This window comes from Mastomys coucha, unplaced genomic scaffold (genome assembly GCF_008632895.1).
Source record: "Mastomys coucha isolate ucsf_1 unplaced genomic scaffold, UCSF_Mcou_1 pScaffold16, whole genome shotgun sequence".
In the NCBI taxonomy this organism is placed as follows: Eukaryota; Metazoa; Chordata; class Mammalia; order Rodentia; family Muridae; genus Mastomys; species Mastomys coucha.
The window spans coordinates 39,009,802-39,033,307 of NW_022196898.1; the positions used below are offsets into that span (position 1 = coordinate 39,009,802).

At 46.8% G+C, this 23,506-nt stretch overlaps 1 protein-coding gene across 15 annotated transcripts in view; it reads left to right on the forward strand.

Annotated features, from left to right (window-relative positions):
* The first annotated feature begins 1,454 nt into the window (after positions 1–1,454).
* Positions 1,455–23,506, forward strand: part of Tpm3 (tropomyosin 3) — a 27,000-nt gene continuing 4,948 nt past the window's right edge. Inside the window, exons 1-10 of one of the 15 annotated variants that reach the window (XM_031374577.1) lie at positions 1,455–1,649; positions 2,503–2,628; positions 14,145–14,278; positions 14,956–15,073; positions 15,166–15,236; positions 16,541–16,616; positions 17,262–17,324; positions 17,464–17,533; positions 18,494–18,572; positions 19,636–19,828. In XM_031374577.1, coding sequence (XP_031230437.1) covers positions 1,533–1,649; positions 2,503–2,628; positions 14,145–14,278; positions 14,956–15,073; positions 15,166–15,236; positions 16,541–16,616; positions 17,262–17,324; positions 17,464–17,533; positions 18,494–18,572; positions 19,636–19,639 — 858 coding nt within the window. In that variant the 5' untranslated portion in view covers positions 1,455–1,532 and the 3' untranslated portion in view covers positions 19,640–19,828. Of the gene's footprint in view, positions 1,650–2,044; positions 2,191–2,502; positions 2,629–7,121; positions 7,479–14,144; positions 14,279–14,955; positions 15,074–15,165; positions 15,237–15,864; positions 15,941–16,540; positions 16,617–17,261; positions 17,325–17,463; positions 17,534–18,493; positions 18,577–19,635; positions 19,829–23,506 lie in introns of those variants that run through there. The other 14 variants (XM_031374575.1, XM_031374573.1, XM_031374574.1 and 11 more) reach the window with 14 other exon arrangements.

The window sequence follows — 23,506 nt, forward strand, 5'->3', positions numbered from 1 at the left end:
CCAGGCTGGCCTCGAACTTAGAAATACACCTGCCTCTGCCTCCCAAGTGCTGGGATTAAAGGCGTGCGCCACTACCGCCTGGCAAAGGATCAACTCTTTATATATCTTGCCCTTTATGGTAGAGAGATGGTATGGTATGTCTCTCTCCTCTTCTTCTGTTCTTGTCTTTTTCTCCTCCCTAACCCTCTTCCCTATCTACCTGTGTCCTTTGTCTGGTTCTCTTGTCCCCTTTCCCTGACCAGCCTCTCAATCAGAAGTGCTTGCTTTCTTCACTTTCCTCCAACAGTTAGCTGGCAGTCTATCCACCCAGTCTATTAGTAGCAGTCTGCTCTTAACATGGAGGCTCTCATGAGTGAGCCGGCTCTGCCCCTGCCCACACCCTGATGCTTGACTCAGTTCCCATATTGCTGTGGTTTAGCCTTGACACTAACTATCCTTGACATTATGAACTAATTAGAACCATTTCTATTTACCCTGCTAGCTCTGGTCACCTTGACCAGTGTCCACTTCTCTGGCATGGATGGGTATATGGCAACTGTGTATGGGATCAATTGCCACCTGTCAATAGCAAGATTCCAAGTGGAATTATGAACGCATCTGGCACTACACTGGGGGAAATAGAGCTGGTGGTGATGATTATAAGGGCATGGTGGACAGTGGGCTGGGCAAGGGGGCTACAGCCGGAGCAGTCGACGAGGAAAGCGACAGTCTTCAGTACATATGTACGTATGTACGTGTGGGTACAAAAGCTCTATTTTAAGGTCGCTATGAGAAAACGTGATCTTGTTCTGTGACCTCCTTGTCTCTCATCCCACTTGACACCCTAGGATAGCCTTTCAGATCCCAGGCCTCCTACTTTATCCTATGGCCTTTACAGACTAATGTCTCCTTGCCTATTAGAGAATCCCAAAATAGCACAGCAATCTCAACTGTCAATCTAGGGGAATTGTCAACGATCATGAGTGACCTCCCCTTGCCTCTCTTGGCCACGCTCCTTAGATACCGGGAATCAAAAGACTGAACTAGTAATAGTTTGGTCCACATCCAATACAGCCCAGGGAAAATGAGAGGTCTGAAGGCTACTAGGACCCCTCTGGTGGCTAGAACTGCTAAAGTACCCTTCTGGGCTTCAGCACTCTCCTCTTTTCTGTCCCTCCACTTTTGAGGGACCCACAGAGCTGCCAAGAACGAGTGGAAAGTTTCAAGGTCAGGGAGAACCTCCCACCTCCCCCACTTTCCATTGTCTAAAATCAGCCTCAGCTGTTCCTCAATTTTTTTTTTTTTTTTTTTTTTTTTTTTGCTGGTGATGTCAGTCTATCAATGTGTCTGACCCTGTGTTCCCCCAGGGGAACAGTGAAGGGGTGGGAGGGAGCTAGAAAGACCATGTTAGGAATAAGAGGTGGAGCTGAAAGCACAGATAAAAAGGCTCAAACTTGGGAACCTTTGAGTGACCCGGGTGGCAGCCCTTCCTTTCTGGCCCTAGCCTCCAGTTCGCCAGTGTTCACAGGTGAGCCCACCAACAGCTACAGCTCATGATGGAGGCCATCAAGAAAAAGATGCAGATGCTCAAGTTAGACAAAGAGAATGTTCTGGACCGAGCTGAGCAAGCTGAAGCGGAGCAAAAGCAGGCAGAAGAAAGAAGCAAACAGGTAGGCACTTGCTGGTTGCCAAGACAGAGATGGCCCAGGCAGCGGTGGCACACTCTGGCGGTGTAATCCCAGCACTCAGGAAGCTGAGTTCCAGGGCAGCCAAAGGGTCAGGGGGTTCACAGAAGAGACAGTGACCACTGGGCCAGCTTCTTTTTGGGGGTGGGAGGAATGCCCCAGTCTCTATAAGGTGCCCCCCCCCCAAACATCTAGGGCAGCAGTTTTCAACCTGTGGGTTGAGACCCCTCCGGGTCATTGACCCTTTCACAGGGGTTGCCTAAGACCACCAGAACACACAGATACTTGCATTATGATTTAAACAGTAGCAAAATAGCAATGAAAATAATGTTATGTTGGGGGGGTCTCCACCACATGAGGCACCACATTAAAGGGTCTCAGCACTAGAAAGGTTGAGCACCACTGCTGTAGACTCTCCATATGATCTTGAGAAAGCCAGTGGCCTCTTCTGTGCCACTGTGTGCCTGCTGGATTTAAGTAGAAGTAGACCATGTCTTTGAAGAATGTCTCACTTTTAGAGCAAAAGGTAAGAGCATAATCTCTCTCTCTCTCTCTCTCTCTCTCTCTCTCTCTCTCTCTCTCTCTCTCTCTCTCAGTAACATCACAGAAATCTTCCCCACTAGTCGTTTATCATTCAATAGTCTTGCATGAATGCTCCAGATGACTTGGTCACCTTGGGGCCTGACATTGCAGGGTCTGGGGTGAAGCCATAGCCTAAATGCCTGGAACATGTCTGGAGAAGTGTGTCTCTCCTGGAGGCTGGGCTCAGCGGTCTTTAGAGTCAAAGTACGCACGGTTGTGTTTATGTCTTTGTGTGTTACTCTTCGGGCTCCTACAGCTAGAGGATGAATTAGCAACCATGCAGAAGAAGCTGAAAGGGACAGAGGATGAGCTGGACAAGTATTCTGAAGCTTTAAAGGATGCCCAGGAGAAGCTGGAGCTAGCAGAGAAGAAGGCAGCTGATGTGAGTATTGGGAGATGGCTTCCTTGCCTTCTTAGCCATAGATGGTGGGGTACATATGCTGATGCTCTTCTGTTGGAATATGCTTTCTTACTCAAAGACATGTTGAAATTGAGAGCATAGTTCAGTGGTAGCATGCTTTCCTAACGTGCATGGATCCCTGGGTTCTACACCATGTGTGTGTGTGTGTGTGTGTGTGTGTGTGTGTGTGAAAGAGAGAGAGAGAGAGAAAGAGAGAGAGAGAGAGAGAGAGATTTTAACCTCCTTCCCAGTAATCTAATGACCTTTTCCAGAACCTGGACAAAGGAGGGGCCTCCACATCCAGATGCATGCTATCAGGTATCCACTTCCTCCCCCATGCCACATTCTTAGCTTTTGTGTATAAGGTTTGGCATGTGCATGTGTGTATTAATAGGGAATCTCTCATCTCTCAATTACCCAAGAAAGCCAGCTTAGATTTCACAATAGAAAATGGAGGTCACACTGACCCTGGCCCTATATGGGTTTATTTGTCCTAGCCAAGGTGGACATCTGCCTTTATGTCATAGAGATGCTCCAGGGAGGGAGCTCTGGTCATAGGAGAGCAGTGAGGTACCAAGGGTGAACTATAACAGAAACTAGGCAGCAGGCAAAGGCAGCACCCCCAGATCTTACTCTATGACCCTGAATATATTACATAGTTCTTAAGGGCCTCTTAAAACTAAAATTAGGCCAGTCTGGTCTACAGAGTGAGTTCCAGGACAGTCAGACAGTCAGGGCTACACAGAGAAACTCTATCTCGAAAAACAAAAACAAAAACAACCCCCCCAAAAACAAAACAACAACAACAACAAAACAAAAAACAACCCCCCCAAACAAAACCAACCAACCAAATTAAACAAAACAAAAAGAAAAAACCTAAAATTAATTGCCTTTACCCACCTCCTATTACAGTTTAGTACCTACTCTCCTTCATCATCAACTTTGATGTTTGTTGCAAAGAGAAATATGAAACTATATAGGAGATATGCTTTGAAGAAAAGTACCACAGAAGTGTTTATTTTCTATTTGGGGGATTAAATTCAGCCCCCCAACCAGCTACATTTACCTAGCCCATAGGGTTCTTAACAACAACAATAAAAGGATATGTCAGTTACACAGGCATTTCTCAGCATCCCAGCAAGGAGAAAACTAGAAATCGATGTTATTTTAAATCACATTTGGTTTTGAAAAACAACTTAAAGGACAGAGTGGATCGCTCACAAATGCTCTTAGATCTTCATATTCAGTCTTTGCCTTTGCTGTAAGGCATCTGCTCTTCTCTTTGGTTCTTCTCTTTCAAAGGCTCAGTATAGTGAGTGTTAGAGTACACAACACCAGAGATTAGAGATGCAAATCTGGTGACGTGCACGAAATGCAGCCTCAGTGTCCAAAAGTCTTGTCCATGCTGGGCAGTGGTGGTACAGGCCTTTAATCCCAGCACTTGGGAGGCAGAGGCAGGTGAATTTCTGAGTTCGAGGGCAGCTTGGTCTACAGATTGAGTTCCAGGACAGCCAGGGCTATCCAGAGAAACCCTGTCTGGAAAAACTAAAAGGAAAAAAAAAAGTCTTGTCCAGTACAAGTCTGTGCCACTACTACCTGGTTAAAAAATTTAAATATGTAAAATTTTGTCTTAAAAATTGTAAATCCTTGCTGGGCAGTGGTAGTGCACACCTTTAGTCCCAGCATTTGGGAGGCAGAGGCAGGTGGGTTTCTGAGTTCGAGGCCAGCCTGAACTCTACAAAGTGAGTTAGTTCTAGGACAGCCAGGGCCACACAGAGAGTGTTTTTTTTGTTTGGTTTTTTTGTTTTTTTTTTTTTGTTGTTGTTCAATAAAATAGTTTCTGTAGAGTCCACATGACCTGTAAAGCCAGACATTCCATCTGGCCCTTTACTAAAAACTTGCTTCTAAGAGAACAATCAAGCAATGAGGGTATCTGTAGGAGCCTGGGAGAGCATGGGCCAGGGGAAAGCACTGAGGTTTAAGGAGAGAACAAAGATCATAATGTGTGCATGATTGTGAAGAGGGTGACCTTGTCTTAATACAAAAAGAGCTAAATCTTCAGCCACTGACCTTGAGATTAACAAATAAGTAAACGGGAATGAGAGGGCCAATAGCTATGTGTCTATACTGGTAGTTTAGTTATCTGAGAAGCCTTCCTGAATGTGTGGCATTTTTTAGGGCTGCTTAAACAAAGAGAGAGCACTGGTGTGGCAAAGTCAACCAATCTTATTTTTTCTTCCCAGAATTTAGCTACTGTTATAGTTGTAGCAAAATATATATACACAGTTTTAACCATCCTTAAGCTACAACCTGGTGACAGTAAGAATATATTGTGTGTGTGTGTGTGTATGTGTAATGTTAATATGTGTGTGCTTGTCTGTGAGGGTCTGGAGGCAGAGGTAGGCATTGGATGCCTTCCTCTATATCTCTCCACCTTGTTTTTGGAGACAGGGTCTCTCACTGAACCCAGAACTCACCGATTAGCCAGGCTAGCTGGTCAGCAAGTCCTGGGATCTGCCTGTTTCTGTGCCCCTGCCCCTCCCCCCAGTGCTGGGATTGCAGATGCATAGAGCCATAGCTGGCTCTTATGTGGGTGCTGGGGAACTGGGTTCAGTTCCTCATGCTTGTGCAGCAAGTCATCATCCCAGCCATAAGATGCTCTTAATCCAAGATGAAATCAGAAGCTGTTTAGGGACAAATAGAGGAAAGAGGAATGCAAGGGGTAGGACTCAGGACACAAGAGTCCTAACACCCGTTTTTAGGAACATGTGTTGGGAGGGATGAGGAAATAAGAGACAGGAATGGACAGAGACATCTGTTGGTATGTTGCATTGTTTGTCACCAGGAAAACAATAGCACTGGTTGGTCTCCTCGATGCCAATCCATCATGCCTCTGAAAGCTATCCGGAGTCAACCCATCTGCTTCCCTAGATCATGAGGAGATTATCTGTACAAAGGAACCCGGCCTCTGGAATGCAATTCCGTGTTGTCTCAACTTTGGTTGGCCTTGATCATGTCTAAGGGTTCAGGGAGGTACAACATTGCCACCTGCTGGTCAGCACTCAGATGACAAAAATTTTCACCAGCAATTCCTCTGATAAGACTCACTCAAAACAAGCTTGAGAAATACTTAAGCCATGAAAACAATTTTCCTGCATATCAAAACCTTGTCTTCTTCTTAGTTCCTGGGGAGGTGGGCAGTAATCAGTGTGTACAGGATACACTACTGATAAAATTTATTATTTGTCCAAGTTGTTTTTTGTGAATAGTCTCATTGTTCAGCAGCCTTTTTTTTTTCCCCCAAAAGAAAGGAACATCCTGGGACTTAGAACCAGATACGGGGAGCAGCAAGTGTTTTGCTAAACCTAGAGACTCCTCAGAGATAAATCCCCAACCTCAAGTTAATATTCTTAGTTCTAAATCCTACTCTATATCCTATTTCTCAAGGTAAGGGAAGAGGTTTATTATTAGTTACTGAGAAGGCAGTAGAAATCCAGAGAATGTGGACTATCCAGGATGTGATAGTTCACACGTGAAATTTCAACTCCTATGAAACTGATAAAGTTAAGACCATCTAGAGCTACACAAATGAGTTGGAGGCCAGGCGCACGCCTTTAATCCCAGCACTTGGGAGGCAGAGGCAGGCGGATTTCTGAGTTCGAGGCCAGCCTGGTCTACAGAGTGAGTTCCAGGACAGCCCAGCCAGGGCTATACAGAGAAACCCTGTCTCGAAAAACCAAAAAAAAAAAAAGCTACAGGAGACAAGCCTGCTATTCAAACTAAACACCCGAGTCCAGAGCTGATCCTAATAGAATGACAATTTGCCCATCTCTTCCATCTGGTAGTTCCTTTAGTGACTTCCAGGAAATGGGAGAGAACTGTCTCAACAGTTGGGGGGTTGTTCTGAGAGTGTTTTATGTAGCTCAGACTAGCCTTGAATTCAGCCGGTAGCCGAAGATGACCTTGGATTTCTGCTCTGTCTCTACCCGCTAAGTACTGAGATTACAGATAGGTGCCACTAGGCTAGTTTAAGTGCTCCTCAGATCCAGCCCAGGGCTTCGTTATGTGCTGGGCTAGTGCTCTACAAACTGAGCAATATCCACAGCCCCTCCTAATAGATTTTCAAAGGAGCTCACTGGGACTTCTTGCACGATGAAGGCTGGAGTCTTCTAGGCTTGTCTCAGAACCTAGTTTTGGAGTCTGTCGTAGACTGAGTAGAAGTGGAAGCATATGGGATATTTTATATTGCGGTGCGGAGCAGATGCAGTGATAGGGAGGCACCGGATAAGAGAGGGGTCAACTGCGTTAAGCGTTCACGACAGCACCATTTTAGTAAATGGGACAGCCATTGTTGGGAGGCAGCCTGGTGGGTGAGGCTGGACTATGAAGCGCCTCTCAGTTACTATGGTAGCCTTACCGAACCCCGCCCCCCTTTACTAGTCTAAGGAAAGACCTCCCTGAGTGGTCGCCTAGGGTTACTGGGAGGCCTCACCCTTCACTTTCTGCCTGCTGCCCTCGAGTGGACTGCGTTCCCGCCTGCTTGGCAGGGGGAGGACGCGCGGTGGCGACGGCGTCACATCCGGGCGGTGAGTGAGTTCCGGTATTTCAGGGCGGAGCAGGCGGAAGTAGGGTGGAAAGCGGCTACAACGCCGAGCGGAGGAGGTAGGAACCTGATTTCCAGAAGCAGCTGGGTAGGCACCATGGCCGGGAACACCACCATCGAGGCGGTAAAGCGCAAGATCCAGGTTCTGCAGCAGCAGGCTGATGATGCGGAGGAGAGGGCCGAGCGCCTCCAGCGGGAAGTGGAGGGAGAGAGGCGGGCCCGGGAGCAGGTACGCACGGAGAGCAGGGGCGCAGCAGAGAAGGGATCGGCGCCCCTCTGCTGTGCTCAGCTCCATGGAGCCCTGGAAGCTGGGACTAGTGGAGCCCCGAGGTTGGGTGGGACTCGATTACGATGGCCCGGTAAGCGGGTGCGGAGGGAACTTAAGTGCTTGCGCGAGCAGGCTAGACCCTGGGAAGAATCGACCCCGGCTCGGCGCGGGCTGCCCGCTCCCTTTTTTCTCCCCAACTCATTCATTCGGTCCCTCGGAGCCGGGCGCGGCCAGGGGAGGGGCTCAGCGCCTTTCCCTCCCCCACTTCTCTGCGAAGGGTGGGGACCTTTTACTCTTGCTTGAGGTTTCCGGTCTGAGGGGTAGAAGTGAGTGAGTGCTCCTCTGGTCTGGGAGGGGCCGAGCCTAACCTGTGAAAAATGAGGGTGGGAGGTGGGAACCGCCGGAAAGCCCCCGTCTTGGCCTACTGGCAGCCTTTCCGCTCCCTCCTGCTCAGGAAATGAGCCAGCAGTTGGCTGAAAGGAAGCGCGGTTCCCTCCCTCGCTGGCGGAGCTTAAGGCCACGGCGCCACCTCCCATCCTCGAGCTTGGGGACCTTTTCTAACTAAGTGATACTCCCGCCCCTCTCTTGTGAAGTGGGAGAGGAGATGGTACTTCTCCCGTTGTTAGCAAATGTCGGAGCCACCAAATTTACTAGATAGACCCTGCCCATCATGACCTGGAAGGCAGGATCTTCTGCCAGATTCAGGCCTGAAATGTGAGCAGTACAAATTTGACTTAGAACATTTCTCCTAAGCTGGCTGATAAGGGAGTGTATAGCAGAGAGTCAAATGCCACGCCAGTTTCAAGGTTCCTGACTGATTGGAACACTGGAGGATGGTAACAGATTAGAGAGTGGCACTGCTGATTTCGAGGAAGGCTGTTATCCACTACAGTGGCTTTTGTTCAACTGAAAGTGCTAGTGGGATGAATGGATGCCTGCTTAAGACCTGATGAAAAAGAACTCTTGTGGCTTACTGGCGTTCTTTATTGCTCTTGCTTTTGGTGTCTTCTCTCTCTCTCTCTCTCTCTCTCTCTCTTCATTTGAGGAGTAACAATATTTTTGAGAGTGGAAAAGGAGAGCAGAGCTCCCAAGTTAATGCTTAAACGTTATTAAAATGCTTTACAGCTGGGCATAGAGGTGACAGCTTCTTCACATCACCCTTCCCTAGGCGTCCAGTATGCTGGTGTTGAGACAGGGTGTCTCTTTGTATTCCCAGCAGTCCTCCTGCCTAAGCCTCCCAAGTGCTGGAATTACTGTGGGCTTGCTTGGCCACTCTAGGCAGGCCCACAACTTCTCCTTATCAAGTCTAGTGAGATTGCCGTAGAATGAGGAAGTCTTCGGAAGGGAAATGGAGAGTATGGTAGAAGGAGTTGGCCATGTGCTACAGTGTGTGAGGCTGATGTCTAAGTGTGGGAGTGGTTTTAGGGTGGGTAGGGTGTGTCTGTCTGTCCTAGAGTTTGGTCATTTTCCTTGTAGGCACATTTGGCACTCACTCCTTCCTTCTGTGTGCATAAGCCACAAGAGTGAGTGTTTGCACATGTTCAGGGCTTACCAAATGTGCTTATTTCACAGAAGTCTCCTGAGGAAGTCGTCAGAATGGGGAAGTGGGGTGGTAGTTAAATATTGATGAAACTAGTATCTTCTTTGTGAGCGTTTGACTTTTTGCACTCTTGAACTTTGAGTCTCTACTGAAGAGTCATAGTAGGAAGGGGGATGCTTGAGTCACCTCTTCTAGGGCCACTGTGGAATGTGAGTTTTGTAGGCTCCTCCTGCCACACTACCTGGTGGAATCCTATGCTATATTAGTAGACTGCCTTTTTCCACTTTGTATGGGCATCCAAGCTGCCTTTGTTAAGCTATATGTGGCCAGAGCTGAGAGACAAGTTCTGATGTGGGACAGGCCTTTTATAATGTAACTCCCTGTGAAGTTTTACTTTCAGTTTTGAATTTCTTTTTATTTAGTAAGAGGGTTCTATTATTTTGTAATTGGTGCTGGGATCAGACCTAAGGCCTTGTCCTAGACAAGCTTTGTACCTCTCAACTACACCCTGCTTGGTCTAAATTTCAACAGGTGACAATGCAAAATTTAAATATGCTTATTGTTAGCGATAAGAAGATGCATATATAACACGAACACTTACCTGCCCAGGCTGGCCTTGGATTGCTGGACTCAAGTGATCCTTCTGTTTTGCCTCTAGAATAGTCTCTTCCGGTGTTCAACTGCCATGCCTGTGTCTCCACTGTAACCTTTCTTTCTTTTTTTTTTTAAAGATATTTAAAGATTTTTTTTAAAGATATAAAAATATTCACTGTATGTAAGTACACTGTAGCTGTCTTCATACACTCCAGAAGAGGGCATCAAATCTCATTACGGATGGTTGTGAGCCACCATGTGGTTGCTGGGATTTGAACTTAGGACCTTCAGAAGGGCAGTCGGTGCCCTTAACTGCTGAGCCATCTCTCTAGCCCCACTGTAACCTTTCTTATTACTAATTTTATTCATATGTATGCATGGGTGTCCGCCGACCCCCTTGAGCTGGAATTGCCGGTAGTTATGGATGCCCCTCCTGCTCCCACCATGGAGTACTGGTACCTGGAGCCAAAGTCTGCAAGAGCAGCTCTACCTACTGAGCCGTCTCTCTAGCCCCATGTAATAAGTGAATGGCTCATCTCACCCTTTAAAAAATATTTCTCCCAAGTTTTCAATAGCATTTTTGACTTTTCCTTCTTGGTTTTTCAAGACAGGGTTTCTCTGTGTAGCCCTGGCTGTCCTGGAACTCACTCTGTAGACCAGGCTGCCCTGGAACTCAGAAATCTGCCTGTCTCTGCCTCCCAAGCGCTGGAATTAAAGGTGTGCGCCACCACTGCCCCGCTTGACTTTTCCTTTTGTGGTGCCTTAAAACATTGGAAGTACCACCGAAGGAATGGGAGTGTGCTTTGAACACAGGTTCTAACTCTGAGCCTAAAATCATGGTCTCCGAAGGGAGAGGTAGGCTGTTTGGGTTTGTTCATGTGTTTGGTGGACACATAAGCATTGTGACCTCTCTTTGTGTTAGAGGTTTGGATTGGTTTGGCTGCTGGTTGCCTTTCTCTGCCCCCCATTTCAGAGCACACTCCTCCAGGAGAGGCCAACAACCCTTTGCTCTAAGTGCCTCTGCCTAGACTTCACCTTTGTTGACTTTGGGGCGGCGGATAACTCCAATCCCCAGCTTTCCTCCCCCTTGGTAAAATAGCCCGAGTTAGAGGCATGTGTGTGAGCACAGGGCACAGCGATCCTCTTTCCAGCCCAGGCCTGCCTTTTCTAGTACTACCTCTACTTTGAATTATACCTGTGACTTTTATCTAAAACGGGAAACCCCAGTGTGGCAGAGTGCCAGATTTAGACTTCTCCCATCTGTCCTTGGCCCTGCTCTTCCTCTGCCCACCAGCTCCCGCAGCTCCTTACACTGAGGGATGTGGTGTGCTTTGGGCCTCTTTTCACATTAAAACTATTGTCGAGTATGCGTATAATGTTTGTGTGTCAGTGCACGTGGCCATAGTGTGTATTGAGGTCAGAGCACAACTTTGTGGAGTCCGTTCAGGGGACTTTATGTGGATTCAGGGGATCAAGCCCAGGTTGTCAGGCTTGCACAGGACAGCCCACTATAGCATTTAAACTTAACTTCTGTCATAGACAAAGCTGCCGCCAGCCTTTTGATGTGACCAAATGGCTGCTGCATTCCACCACCAGGATTTTGCTTCCTGAACAATGGAGACTCCTGGTACTGTTGAATGGAAGACCGTAGCCTCTTGTATCCTCTAAATTGTGGGGAGGTAGGCAGGCTCTACTGGGCATTAGGTAAAATCTAGACTAATGGGGAGGAAAACCATAAAGTGTAATGTTTCTCAGACTCAGGCTAGCCTGCCCCAGGACCTGGAGTGGCCTGCTGACCTAAGTGGTGTGTGTGAGCTGGCTTCTGTATTCCTTTGGAGGGAATATCAGATCTTGATTTTTGCAGCCTTTGTTTCCTTGTAAAGAGAACTGCTCGGCTGGAGGGGAAGAAGTGGAACTTTCTGTCCTGAACCTGCCACCCTCTGATCTGTCTGAAGCTTTTGCTGGGACTCCCTTAATCTTTGGTTCTTGTTTTAACCCAGGCTTACTCTTACAAGAGCACCAAGAGGTATTTTCTCTTCCTCTTTTTCCGCCCTTGTGAAGAATTCAATTGTAAATGCTGTTTTGTAGGAGAAAGTGCCAGAGCCAGCTTGTTGCCATAGCAACTGTACCCTGCCCCCATCGCCTGTTATCTTTTTCCAGTTTGGGTGACTAGGAGCTGGAAGGGGACTTAACATTTCATGTACTTCCTGCAGATCCAGCCGCATTTTTCTCTTTTCTTTAATCCCCCCCCCTTAGGCTTATTGATTTTATGTGTATGAATGTTTTGCCTTCGTGGTGTATGTATGTGTACCACATATGTGCCTGATGCCTGTGAAAGTCAGAAGAGGGCTTTGGAGCCTCTGAAACTGGGATTATGGATGGTTGTAGCATGTGGGTGCTGGGAATCAAACCCGGGTTCTCTGTAAGAGCAACAAGTGCTGTTAACTGCCGAACCATCTCTCCAGCCCCTCAGGCCGCATTCTTCATGGTTTTGTTTTGGCTATCGTAAGGGGTAAGTACTGTATGGTACTGCGAGTGTATCGCAGCCCTGGTCTGGTAGCCTGGCTTGCCTTGGACTGGTTGGCCTTGTTGGGTTTGTGAGGATAAATCTGTGTTGTCTTACGGGACATCTGTTTTCCTAGAAGAGACAGAACTAGAGAATGGTTGCCATTGTGGTGTTCTGAATGGTACAGTTAGGAACATAAATGGTTCCTTAGGAATTTCAATTTATGTAGACTTCTCAATTTCTGTATCCTGGTCTCCTGCCTCCTTTCCCAAGCTCTCGACTCTCTTGTGTTCATTATGTGGAAATTTTTGTTTCAATCTTGATTGTTAGCAGGAGTCTTATCCAGTTAGATCCCTCCCCACAGGGCTGATGGCCCAGATCCTCCAGCTGCCACCACCCTGACTGTTCAGAGGAAACCAGGATAATAGGATTCAGGTACAGTCTATACTGGAGAGGAGAGCCAGCGTACACCAGGATAGAAGCAGCATTTGAACGTCATCGTGTGTAGCAAAGATCTTAAATTTGGGGTGATTCGTTTTTTATTGAAACAGGGTCTCCCTGGGTCATCCACGTTGGCCTTGAACTCATGGTCCCTATGTCCCCGTCTCCAGAGTGCTAGATTGTGGCCAAGTATAATCCCGTCTATGAGAACACTTTCCAGACTATGACAGTATACTAGCTATGCCTTTTTGTTTGTTTCTCACTCATAGCCAGTTCGTGACTTACTTGGACTTGACCTTGTGCTTTGTTGTATATGACGCCAGGGAAATTACCGTTAGGAGTTGTACTGTGAACCAGTGTAGGAGTACAAGTGAACCTTAGTAGGAGATTGTTAGAGGAATAGAAAGGAAGCCGGCCAGCCTGAGGTGTGGTGGTAGGTGGAAGCTAGGGTTCTTGTTTATTTTTATAAAGGAATACACTGAAGGGGCAGGGTGGGGGAAAATATCCCAGAATGAGTGTGCACACAGAACAGAGTGTGTAGAGGTCAGGACAGTTTGTGGGGACTAGTTCTCTTTGTCTCCCATGTGGGTCCCAGGGGTAGGCTCCAGCCCTCAGCCTTGGCATCTGGTAAGTACCTTTAGCTGTTGAGTCATTTTTCCAGCCAGAGCGATCCCAATCTTGCATCCTTTCCCTTTCCTGTGTGGAAAGCTGTCTGGAAGGCGTTAGTTGGTCATCTTCCTGGTGTGTTTGGGGAAGGGGATCACATGGCTGACAACTTAAACTGCTAGTTAAATTAGTATATATAGAGAAATATAAAAACGATAGAAATGCTAAATGCCAGGTGTCCTGGTATATGCCTGTAGTCCCAACACTCGGGAGGATCTGGAGTTGAAAGCTCGAAGTAGCTATCATTGAAGGAGAAGTCTGTCTCCTGTAGCTGCTTTTTTGAGCCAGGATCTCACTATGTAGACTAGGACTAGACCTGTTTCAGACTCACGGAGACCTGCTTGCCTCTGCCTCCTGCATGCCACGATTGAAGGTGTGTGTCATTACATCCGGCTTTGTTGGCTCTTATAGGTTCTGGGATTTGAATTTAATCCAGAAGAGAAAAGATGATACTGTGTGGATAAGGAACTGAATTTTAGGATGCTCTGCAGGGCTGAGGGTACCCCTCCTTTGTTAGAGTGCTTGTCTGATATGCACGAAACCCTGGATCCTATCCCTTGCCCAGCATAAATTGGGCATTGTGGGACATACCTGTAATCCCAACACTTGGGAGGTACTGTATACACGTTCAGGCCAACTTGGGCTGCATGAGATTAATTCACGAGCAAAACATTTCCTGTATAGCAAATGGGAGTTCTTAGATAGGAAAAGAGAAAACTGATGAGTAATCATGCATGTTAGATCTTTTAGCTTTTAAACCAAGACAGGATCTCTCTTAACTTACACGACTGGGTTCTTGGTCGTCGTCAGGTCCAGCCTTCTGTCACAGTTGGTTCTTTTCACCAAAAGTTGATTCTTTTCCATTTCCCATTGATTTAAGGCTGAAGCTGAGGTGGCCTCCTTGAACCGCAGGATCCAGCTGGTTGAAGAGGAGCTGGACCGTGCCCAGGAGCGCCTTGCCACTGCTTTGCAGAAGCTAGAAGAAGCGGAAAAGGCCGCTGATGAGAGTGAGAGGTGGGTGAATTCCAAAAGAACAGGCTGGCTGGCAGCTGAGTTTAGCAGCCCTCACCCACCTGGCCTGAGGTGTCCTGGGTTCCATCCCTGGCACTGCAAACAGTATAGTTGATAGTGCCTCTGACCTGGATTTTCCATTAGACCTGTTTTTTGTTTTGTTTGTGTTTTTTGTTTGAGGCACGGTCTCATGTAACCCAGACTGGCTTTGAGCTCTTGAGCCTCCTGCCTCCACTTTTTAATCGCTGGGATTGCAGGCCTGTGCCACCATGTCCTGGTCTAGACCCACTTTTGTTTTTGCAGTCTGAACATAGCCTCTACCTTCTGTGCTAGGCACATCCTCTACCACTGACTTAGACTCCCAGCCCCTGAGACCTACTTTTTAAATGGTAGTGATTTTATATAATTACCAGTATTATTTTGTACTGTGCAAATTGAACTGGGGCCTTGCACATAGCAGGCACCTGCTTTATTGTTAAGTCCTATCCCTAGCCCAAATTTGTTTGTCTTATAAGAAAAAGTTTCCAATTAAATGGTACAGGTGCACAAATGCTATTGAATTTCCATTTGGGCAGCAAAAAGGAATGGACTGGGAAGTGGTTCCGAGTGTTTGGGGTGGAGTTGATACACAGCTCAGAATATTCATTGCTGTGTTCATTCTTTCATTCTGCTTCTGGTAGAGGTATGAAGGTGATTGAAAATCGGGCTCTAAAAGATGAAGAAAAGATGGAGCTCCAGGAAATCCAGCTAAAGGAAGCAAAGCACATTGCAGAAGAGGCCGATAGGAAGTATGAAGAGGTGAGTCACCCCTGCAGTGTGGGCTCTGCAAAGACACTCATGAAGCCATGTCGCCCTGGCTTGCTGGAGCTGTCCTGGGTCTTTTCTTCTAGGTGGCTCGTAAGTTGGTGATTATTGAAGGAGACTTGGAACGCACGGAGGAACGTGCTGAGCTGGCCGAGTCGTGAGTATTGTCTCCAGATCTTGTCAGCTCATCCTGCCTGCTTGGGCACTAATTCTGAGTAAACTAGCCTTCCTTCGACCTTGTTAAACAGGCCTGGGAGGGTGGTGGTCCTCTGTAGTGCTTCTAGCCTCTAATGGCTTTGGGCTTCTCTTATCTTGACTAGTAACAGGGAACAAGGCTTGCTTATTCTTGGGACGATTCTCAAATAGATGGAACATAGAGACTAATATGGCAAACAGCTAGTTGGAAGATCCTGTCGGGTCCTTCCACCTGGAATCTCTTTCTCCTTGGCCTGTACTGATTTCAGACCTGGTCTCTGTTTTTACACACTTTGCCAATCTGCCTGGGAACTTGAGAGCAAAGGCTTTAGAGAAATCACCTGCTGCCTATTGGTACCAGCTTGGCCTTGTGTAACAAAGTCAGCATGGATGAGCATCTGTTGTGCTTGTCTTGCATTCCCTGTCCTCTTCAGACATGACATATCATGACCATGGCAGTGTTTCCTTCCCATCTGTTTGTTGTTTTGACCCACCCCACACCCCATTTTGCGGCTTGTTTTCTTGCTCTTCCTTTTTTAACCTTTTCCCCACAACCTGGCTTGTGCCATTCCCGTGACTGTCACTAACAGCCGTTGCCGAGAGATGGATGAGCAGATCAGACTGATGGACCAGAACCTGAAGTGTCTGAGTGCTGCTGAAGAAAAGGTACTAACTCTGAAGCCGGTGCACGGAGAGCTTCCGTGTGTGTCTGTGTGTGGTATGGAGAGCTTCCGTGTGTGTCTGTGTGTGGTATGGTCTCCTTTGGTTTGGTTTGGTTTGGTTTGATTTTGCAGCTGCCTCCCTCCACCAGTTGATTTGTTGAGTGCGTTCTCATCTCCATGGAATGCTCCATTCTTCCTTTCCACTTACTTGGCATCTCTCATCTCTTCTTTCCTAGTTGCTTCACTGCCTTTCCCCTGAGGGTCTCTGCCTCCCCTGGGTGATTTGGGGGTTGTTTGGGTTGGCATCACCCCCACATCCACACCTAAGTAGCAGTCGTAACTTTCCCCCGGTAGTGAGTGATTTCTCTCAAGTGTTCTTTTTTTTATCGGAGCACAGGAGGGCCAGCTCCTGGCGTACCTGCTCCATGGTAGAGGGAGGAGGGTTGATACTTGAGCAGGCTACCCAGAAACTTTTCCTCCCTGATAGTCAGTCCAGCTCTCTCTACACATAGGTTCAATTCACATCTGTGTGTCTCTCTCCCTTTTTTTTTTTATTTCTTCCTCTTTCCCCTTTCCTCTCCTTTGGTATTTAAAATGTTCACAGTAAGTGTTCTGAGCTGGAGGAGGAGCTGAAGAATGTCACCAACAACCTCAAGTCTCTTGAGGCTCAGGCGGAGAAGGTAGGGCTGGTTTGTGAAGATGACAGGCTTTGGGCCCAGCCCCGCCCTTAATGAAAGACATACCCATTCTGTATGAGCCAGTGAAAAGCTTTCTCTTCCTTCCCACCGTTGTCCATCAGAGTATAGGTTAATGCTAACTCATATGTATCCCCATTGCTCAGGTTTCAATAACTCTGTGGTCTGCAGTGCCTGGAGTTGTGTGCTCCTTAAGCTGATGCTGCTGTGCTCAGAATCGGTTAGAAGGAACACTGGATGGGGCAGCAGAGCGCCAGCTCTTGAGACCTGCCTAGTAGCAGTCAAAACAGATGGTTGCCGCTTACCATCATGAGGGAATGCTTTAACTGTAGATTCCAGCTGGTTAAATTGGAGAAAGGAAAAACACTTGGGTTGATAGGAATAAAATCAAAATTTAGGTCTGTTAAAAGCAAAAAAGGTCCTTGGTGGAGTTTACTCTGCAAGTTTTTTTGGAAATGGTTGGTTGGGTCTTGGGACCCATTGTCAGAAACCGGTCCTTGCTTTTAGTCCTGGACCAAATCAAATCCAGGAGAATGTCTATGTAAGAATGATTGTAAGAATGTAAGAATAATATGGCTGTTGTCTGTGAGAGTCTCTGCTCTGAAATTTATATTCTACTTTCCTTAACAGTACTCTCAAAAAGAAGACAAGTATGAAGAAGAAATAAAGATTCTTACTGATAAACTCAAGGAGGTGAGCTGAGGGGCTGACCCACGTGGAAAGATGGAAAGCATTAATATTATAATATTAATCATGAGCCTTGTTGGCCTTGGCTCTGAATGGCTTAGAGGCATGAGGGGCAGAAATAATAATTGTTGTTGTGCTTCTTCAGGCAGAGACCCGTGCTGAGTTTGCTGAAAGATCGGTAGCCAAGCTGGAGAAGACCATTGATGACTTGGAAGGTATGGAGCACATGAGGGAGTGTGAGAGAGGAAGGCCTTGCCCATTAACCTTGAGCCTTTTGTCTGTTCTTCAGACTTGGTAGTGACTTGGAATACTGGATGAGTCCTGTCCTGTCTCATAGCTAGGCAGAGTACCTCAGGATTTTAAAATCTTTTCCTTTATAGTAATTCTACTTGTTTCTGGAATCTGCCATCTTTTCTTTGAAAAGATGTAATGGCTGTATTTATCTCTAGTTTAGTAATCTTAAATATCTTAAATCTTGACTCTATGAATTGAAACAGAAACCATGATTTTTAGAAGGTAGCAACATTGTGCGTGCCACCCTATGGCCACTTTGGGTATTTCTTTTTTTATCATTCAGGCTGGGGATACCTGCAGGAGATAACAACCAAGTCTTACAGCCTGAACAGATCGAGCAGTCAGGGCTTCTTGTTCTTGTAGTTGGGCAGCTTTGTCTGTCCACCTTAACAAAGAAACAAGTCTTTTGCTTTGAGAACTTCCTTGATATGCTCTTGGTAACTGGATGTTCTTTGGAAGGGTTTGGGGAGGCGACTGTAGAACCATGAATAATGGCCACCCCAATAGGCCTAGAAGAGCCACTAAGACTGCGCTTTCTCCCTTTTCTGTCTTCCTTAAGTGTTCTCACTGCTTCAGAATTGGGTGGAAGAGGTGTCCTCAGGTGCCTGTAGTAGTTGCTATGCTCAGGCTCTCAGTTCTTGCTGCAGTCGACTTGAAGAGACATCAGGAAGTACTGTTGGCCATTGGGGAAAGTAGATTGACATGGCCAGTGACGGCCGCCAGAATGGTTTTTTTTTTTTCTCCAGAATAGTTTGTTTTTTCTTCCTGGTTTTAGACACGGTCACAGTTTTCCTATTTTCTAATGACTCCCTCTCTTCATCTGCCTCTGATACCTTTCACTTTATCCCTCCATCATCCCTGTGGTTCCTGTGCCTGTCCAGACGAGCTCTATGCCCAGAAACTGAAGTACAAGGCCATTAGCGACGAGCTGGACCACGCCCTCAATGACATGACCTCTATGTAACTATCAGGCAGCAGAGTGGGGTTGGGATCCTGGCGCGTGGGTGAGGGTGCAGCTTCGCAGACTGTGCTTGGGTTTTGTCTTTGAATCTGCAGCCTCCACCCACTTGCAAACAAACGTTGGTGCTGGTTATCTGTTTGGCAGAACCTGGGGAGACTTTTAATCTTGATGTAATTTGTATTCTCTCTTATTCTCCCATCTAGTTGTGACAGGGTCTTATTCTATAAGCCATGTTGACCTGAGGCTCCAAATTCTCCCAACTCACCCTCTAAGGTGACGGCCATGTGCCACTGTGCCCAGCTCTCCTTCTCACTGAGTTTTCACTTTGGTTTCTCAAAGCTAGGCATGGTGACACACAACTGTAGGCCATGCCACCTAGATGCTAAGGCAGAAGGATTGGTGCAGGTTCAAGGCCAGCTAATGCTGGGTGGCAAGACAGAGTCTCAAAAGCAAAACAGAACAGTCATGGTGGCGCTCACCTTTAATCCTGGCATGGGCAGTTGGATTTCTTGAATTTGAGGCCATCTTGGACTACATGGTGAGTTTCAGGACTGCCAGGGTTATGTGTAGATATTCTGATTTGTGCCCTGATAACTAAAGTTAATGGGACATACCCAGGGTGAGAAGCATCCAGTTTAAGAATTGAGCTGAGATGGGCGGTGGTGGCAACACGCCTTTAATCCTAGCACTTGGGAGGCAGAGGCAGGTGGATTTCTAAGTTCGAGGCCAGCCTGGTCTACAGAGTGAGTTCCAAGACAGCCAGGGCTACACAGAGAAACCCTGTCTTGAAAAAAACAAAAAAAAACAAAAAAAAAAAAAGAATTGAGCTGAGTCCCAAAGCAAGCCAAGCAGTAAAGAGCACCAAGGGTTTGGGAGACCTGACCTGTTTGCTGTGGATCTGTTTAGTGCTAACCTGCAGTCTTCACTAACCCTGGAGAGTGTTTCAGCCTGTGTTTCTGGCTCGCTCTCCTACTGCTTTGTCGCCCGCCCTTGTTCCTTCTTCCTAAGCTGCTGCCTCAGTTGAGCCAGCCCTTCTCACCTGGAGTGTCCTTTTTCATACAGATAAACTGTCACCGTTTCTGCTCTGTTCTGGATCTACCCCCTTTCCTTGGGGAACCCAACACCTCACTCGCTCTGGATTCCATTTGGGTCAGCCTGGCTGGTTCCCACAGCCTTGGGGCTGGAGGGCCTGGGGGGAGCACAAAGCAATTTACATATTTGCTTTCCACCCCCATATTAAAATGTTAAGCTGCCAGAAGCCTCACGCCCTCTTGCATTTGTGTCATTGACAAAGCTGTTGTTGCACATAGAAGGAGCCCTGCCGGTGTGATGTGGGGACAGCTGTATTAGGCTTCCTCTCTTCTGATTTCTGTATGATCAAAGCTACTTTGTGTGTGTGTTTTTCTTGACACTTAAACTTGCTGATTGGAGTCTTGTCGGGAGTGACCAGTAAAGGCTCCTCATGGCGGGAAGTCCTGTGCTATTCCTCAAGTCTTACTTCGGATTCTTACATATCCCGCTTGGGCATTTTCATTCTTTTAGCCCCTCTCCTGTACAGTAAGGTCAGCAACCATTGAATTAGCTCCTAACACTCTGCCCTTTTGCCAAAGATTCAGACGCTACATCCTCAGATCTGTCCTTACAGTTGAACAGTTCTATCATTCCAACTCACAGACGAAGGTGTAACATGGTGGGCTGGATTCTTGATAGATAGATAGATGCTTCTCATCTTTACGCCTTTCTCACTCACTTGAGGCTGCTACCATTTCTACTTTGTTCTCTAGTGAGATAGGAAGTGCACAGTAAATATTGGGCAAAGGGAAAACAAGCAGTCATGCATATTTCAAACAACATACACGTGAGGGTAATGGCTTACTATTAAATTTCCATAGTGAAACTCTTCCTTGGTATATGTTATAGAGTTGAGTGTCAACACTTCACAGCTGTTCCTGTTTATACAGCAGATACATTTGATACCACAGCTAAATGCTGCACAGTATTTCAGTTTCTTAGCATAGTACATATTTGAGACTTGCCTTTTCAGTGTCCAGGGCTGTGAAGGTGGTACAGGGAGAAAATCACCAGTGCACACAAGGCTCTTGAGTTTGTACCCCAGTACCACAAAGAGAGAAAGGGAAGCTATAGCTAGGTCGAGAAGCTCTCAACCCAGCCAGGTTCCTTTGCCTACACTGTTCCTGCCACATAGCCTTTGAGATTAAGTAGAGGTTGATTTATTTGGCAGGTCTTGGTGTTTTCTAGCTCTCCTGTCCTGATAGACATAAACGCAGCTGAGGAACCTCCTGCACACAGGTTGCTCTGAGTCTGAAGCACAAGCTGTTAAAGCTGTTGTGTGAGCTGCGGATAGTGAAGGTTGGGGTGCTAATTGGGAGGGGCACTGGTTTCATGGTGACCCCCAGACTGGAATTTTTTGAGTTCTTTGTCTTTTTGAGGGAGTTCTGCACGAGCCCTAGGTGCCCTAAGCTCAGTCTGTGCCCAAGCTGCCCTTGAGCTCATGGTTGTACTGCCTCTGCCTCCTGAGAGCAGCACCACTGAACTGCGTTTACATGAGGTTTGTTCATTGTGTGTGGTGATGTAGAGTTCTGAACCCAGAGCCTTGAGCTATATCACCAGCCCTGGGATTTAACGAGCAGAATGCAGTTAGCCAATGCTCAGTATTCTAGTTACAGAAAAACAAAGTGAAAAGCATAGCTGGGGAAGAACACACTAGCTGTGAAGGTAGGTGTGGGGGCAGCATGGTTATGAGGGTGCAGCTGGGAAGCTTTGTCCTTGTCGGATAACTGGTGGAGATGCCACTGTAGTTTATGAACAAGTGTGCTACAAAAAGAACGAACATTGTTGCATCTAGTCATGGTGGGTAAGCCTGTACCCAGGATTCAGGAGACCGAGGAAGGAAAAAGTTCAAGGCCACACTAAACTATATAACAAGACCCTGGGTCAAAAATAAACAGGGCTGGGTGTGGTAGTATATGACTTTAATCTCAGCAGATGGCTCTCTGAGATTGAGGCCAGTCCGGTCTACATACCAAGTTCTGGGCCAGCCAGTATAGTGAGATTCTTTTAAGACAACAACTTTTGCTGGGTGGTGCATGCCTTTATTCCCAGCACTTAGAAGGCAGAGGCAGGCAGACATGAGTTTGAGACAAGCTTTGTCTACAGAACTACTCAGTCCCAGGACAGCCGGGGCTAAACCAATAAACACTGCTCAAAAAACAAAACAAAAAAACTTTTTTCCAAGTAAAGAAAATTTAGTGTGCGTGTAATATGTGTATACTGGATTGAGAACACGTTAGGAAAGTGTGCTGGCCCCAACTTGCAGATGTTTGCATATCATTGTACTAGCTAATATTGGTCTGCTATCTTTGTTGCCTTCAAATCTATTTTTTTTTAAAGATTTATTTATTTATTTTATGTATATGAGTACACACTGTAGCTGTACAGATAGTTGTGAGCCTTCATCTGGTTGTTGGGAATTGACTTTTAGGACCTCTGCTCATTTAGGTCAACCCTGCTCGCTCAGTCCCTGCTCGTTCCAACCCACAGATTATTATTATAAATAAGTACACTGTAGCTTTCTTTAGACCAGATGCGGGCATTAGATCTCATTATGGGTGGTTGTGAGCTACCATGTGGTTGCTGGGATTTGAACTCCCGACCTGTAGAAGAGCAGTCGGTGCTCTTTCCCACTGAGCCATCTCACCAGCCCCAAATCTACTCTTTTTTTAAAAATGTTTTAAAGTTCACAAGGTAAACAGTAGCATGCACACATCACTAACCAAGAATATGCTGTACTTCGGAAAATGCTAGGTTAGGTTGCAGATTTATTTGTTTAGTTTTCTGAGCCAGGGTCTCACTAGCCCAGGCTAACCTGAAACACAGCAAACCTCTTACCTCAGCCTCCAAAGTGCTGGGTAAATGGCATGCACAGCCCTGCCTTGCAAGATAATCACTGATAACACGTGACAACTAAGCATGCAGAGGTAAAGTTAGGTGACTGAGAAAGTGATCGCGTGGAAGATGTAGGGAGCTAATGTCCTGGTTTGGGATTTGGGAAGCAAGAGAAGCACGTGTCTGAGAAACTGTCGGGCTCACAGTTCAGGGCAGCCAGTGCTACAGAGAGGGGCAGGGGGTAGGAGATGGCAACTGCAGGTGTGGGAAGGTTAAATAAAGAGAAAAGCTTACTTAGTTGGGCGAAAAGTCAGACGGGATAGAGGAGAGGGAATGATAGCTCAGGGCTGAGTGGTTCTCGGTTCCAGCACACTGAGATGGAAGGAAAGTGCGATGGGCATCCACTGCTCAAGTAATTTGAGGGTATGGTGGAGCATTGGGCTCAACCATAGGCAGATACCATATTCAAGGAGAGGGCATTAGTGAAAGAAGAAAAGCAATAAATACACTTTAAAAGAGATAGCTTCTTTCTTTTCCTTTCCTGTAGTTTCCACTTTATCCCATTGGTAAGTCTCTTTAAGAAAAGTGAGAACACACCTAGACTGGTGTGAGGTTGGGTCCTTTCTCTCACACACTGGTTTCACTGGAACTCTCCTGTTTCTTTTTTTTTTCTTCTCTTTTCTTTTTTGTTGTTTTTTTCCCAGACAGGGTTTCTCTGTATGGCCCTGGCTGTCCTGAAACTCACTTTGTAGACCAGGCTGGCCTTGAACTCAGAATTCCACCTGCCTCTGCCTCCCAAGTGCTGGGATTAAAGGCATGCGCCGCCACCACCCGGCAGCTCTCCTGTTTCTTGATACCAGCCATCAGAGCAAAGCACTTGGCTCCTTACCTGTTTTCTTTCTAAAGCCAACAGAGTAATGACTGGGCTTCTTTTTCCCTTGATGCCCTTGTTGAGATGAGGACAAACGTGTTTGGACCCCTAGTGGTGGAGCCTCCTTCTATGCACACACTGTAGTTAATTTGGGTT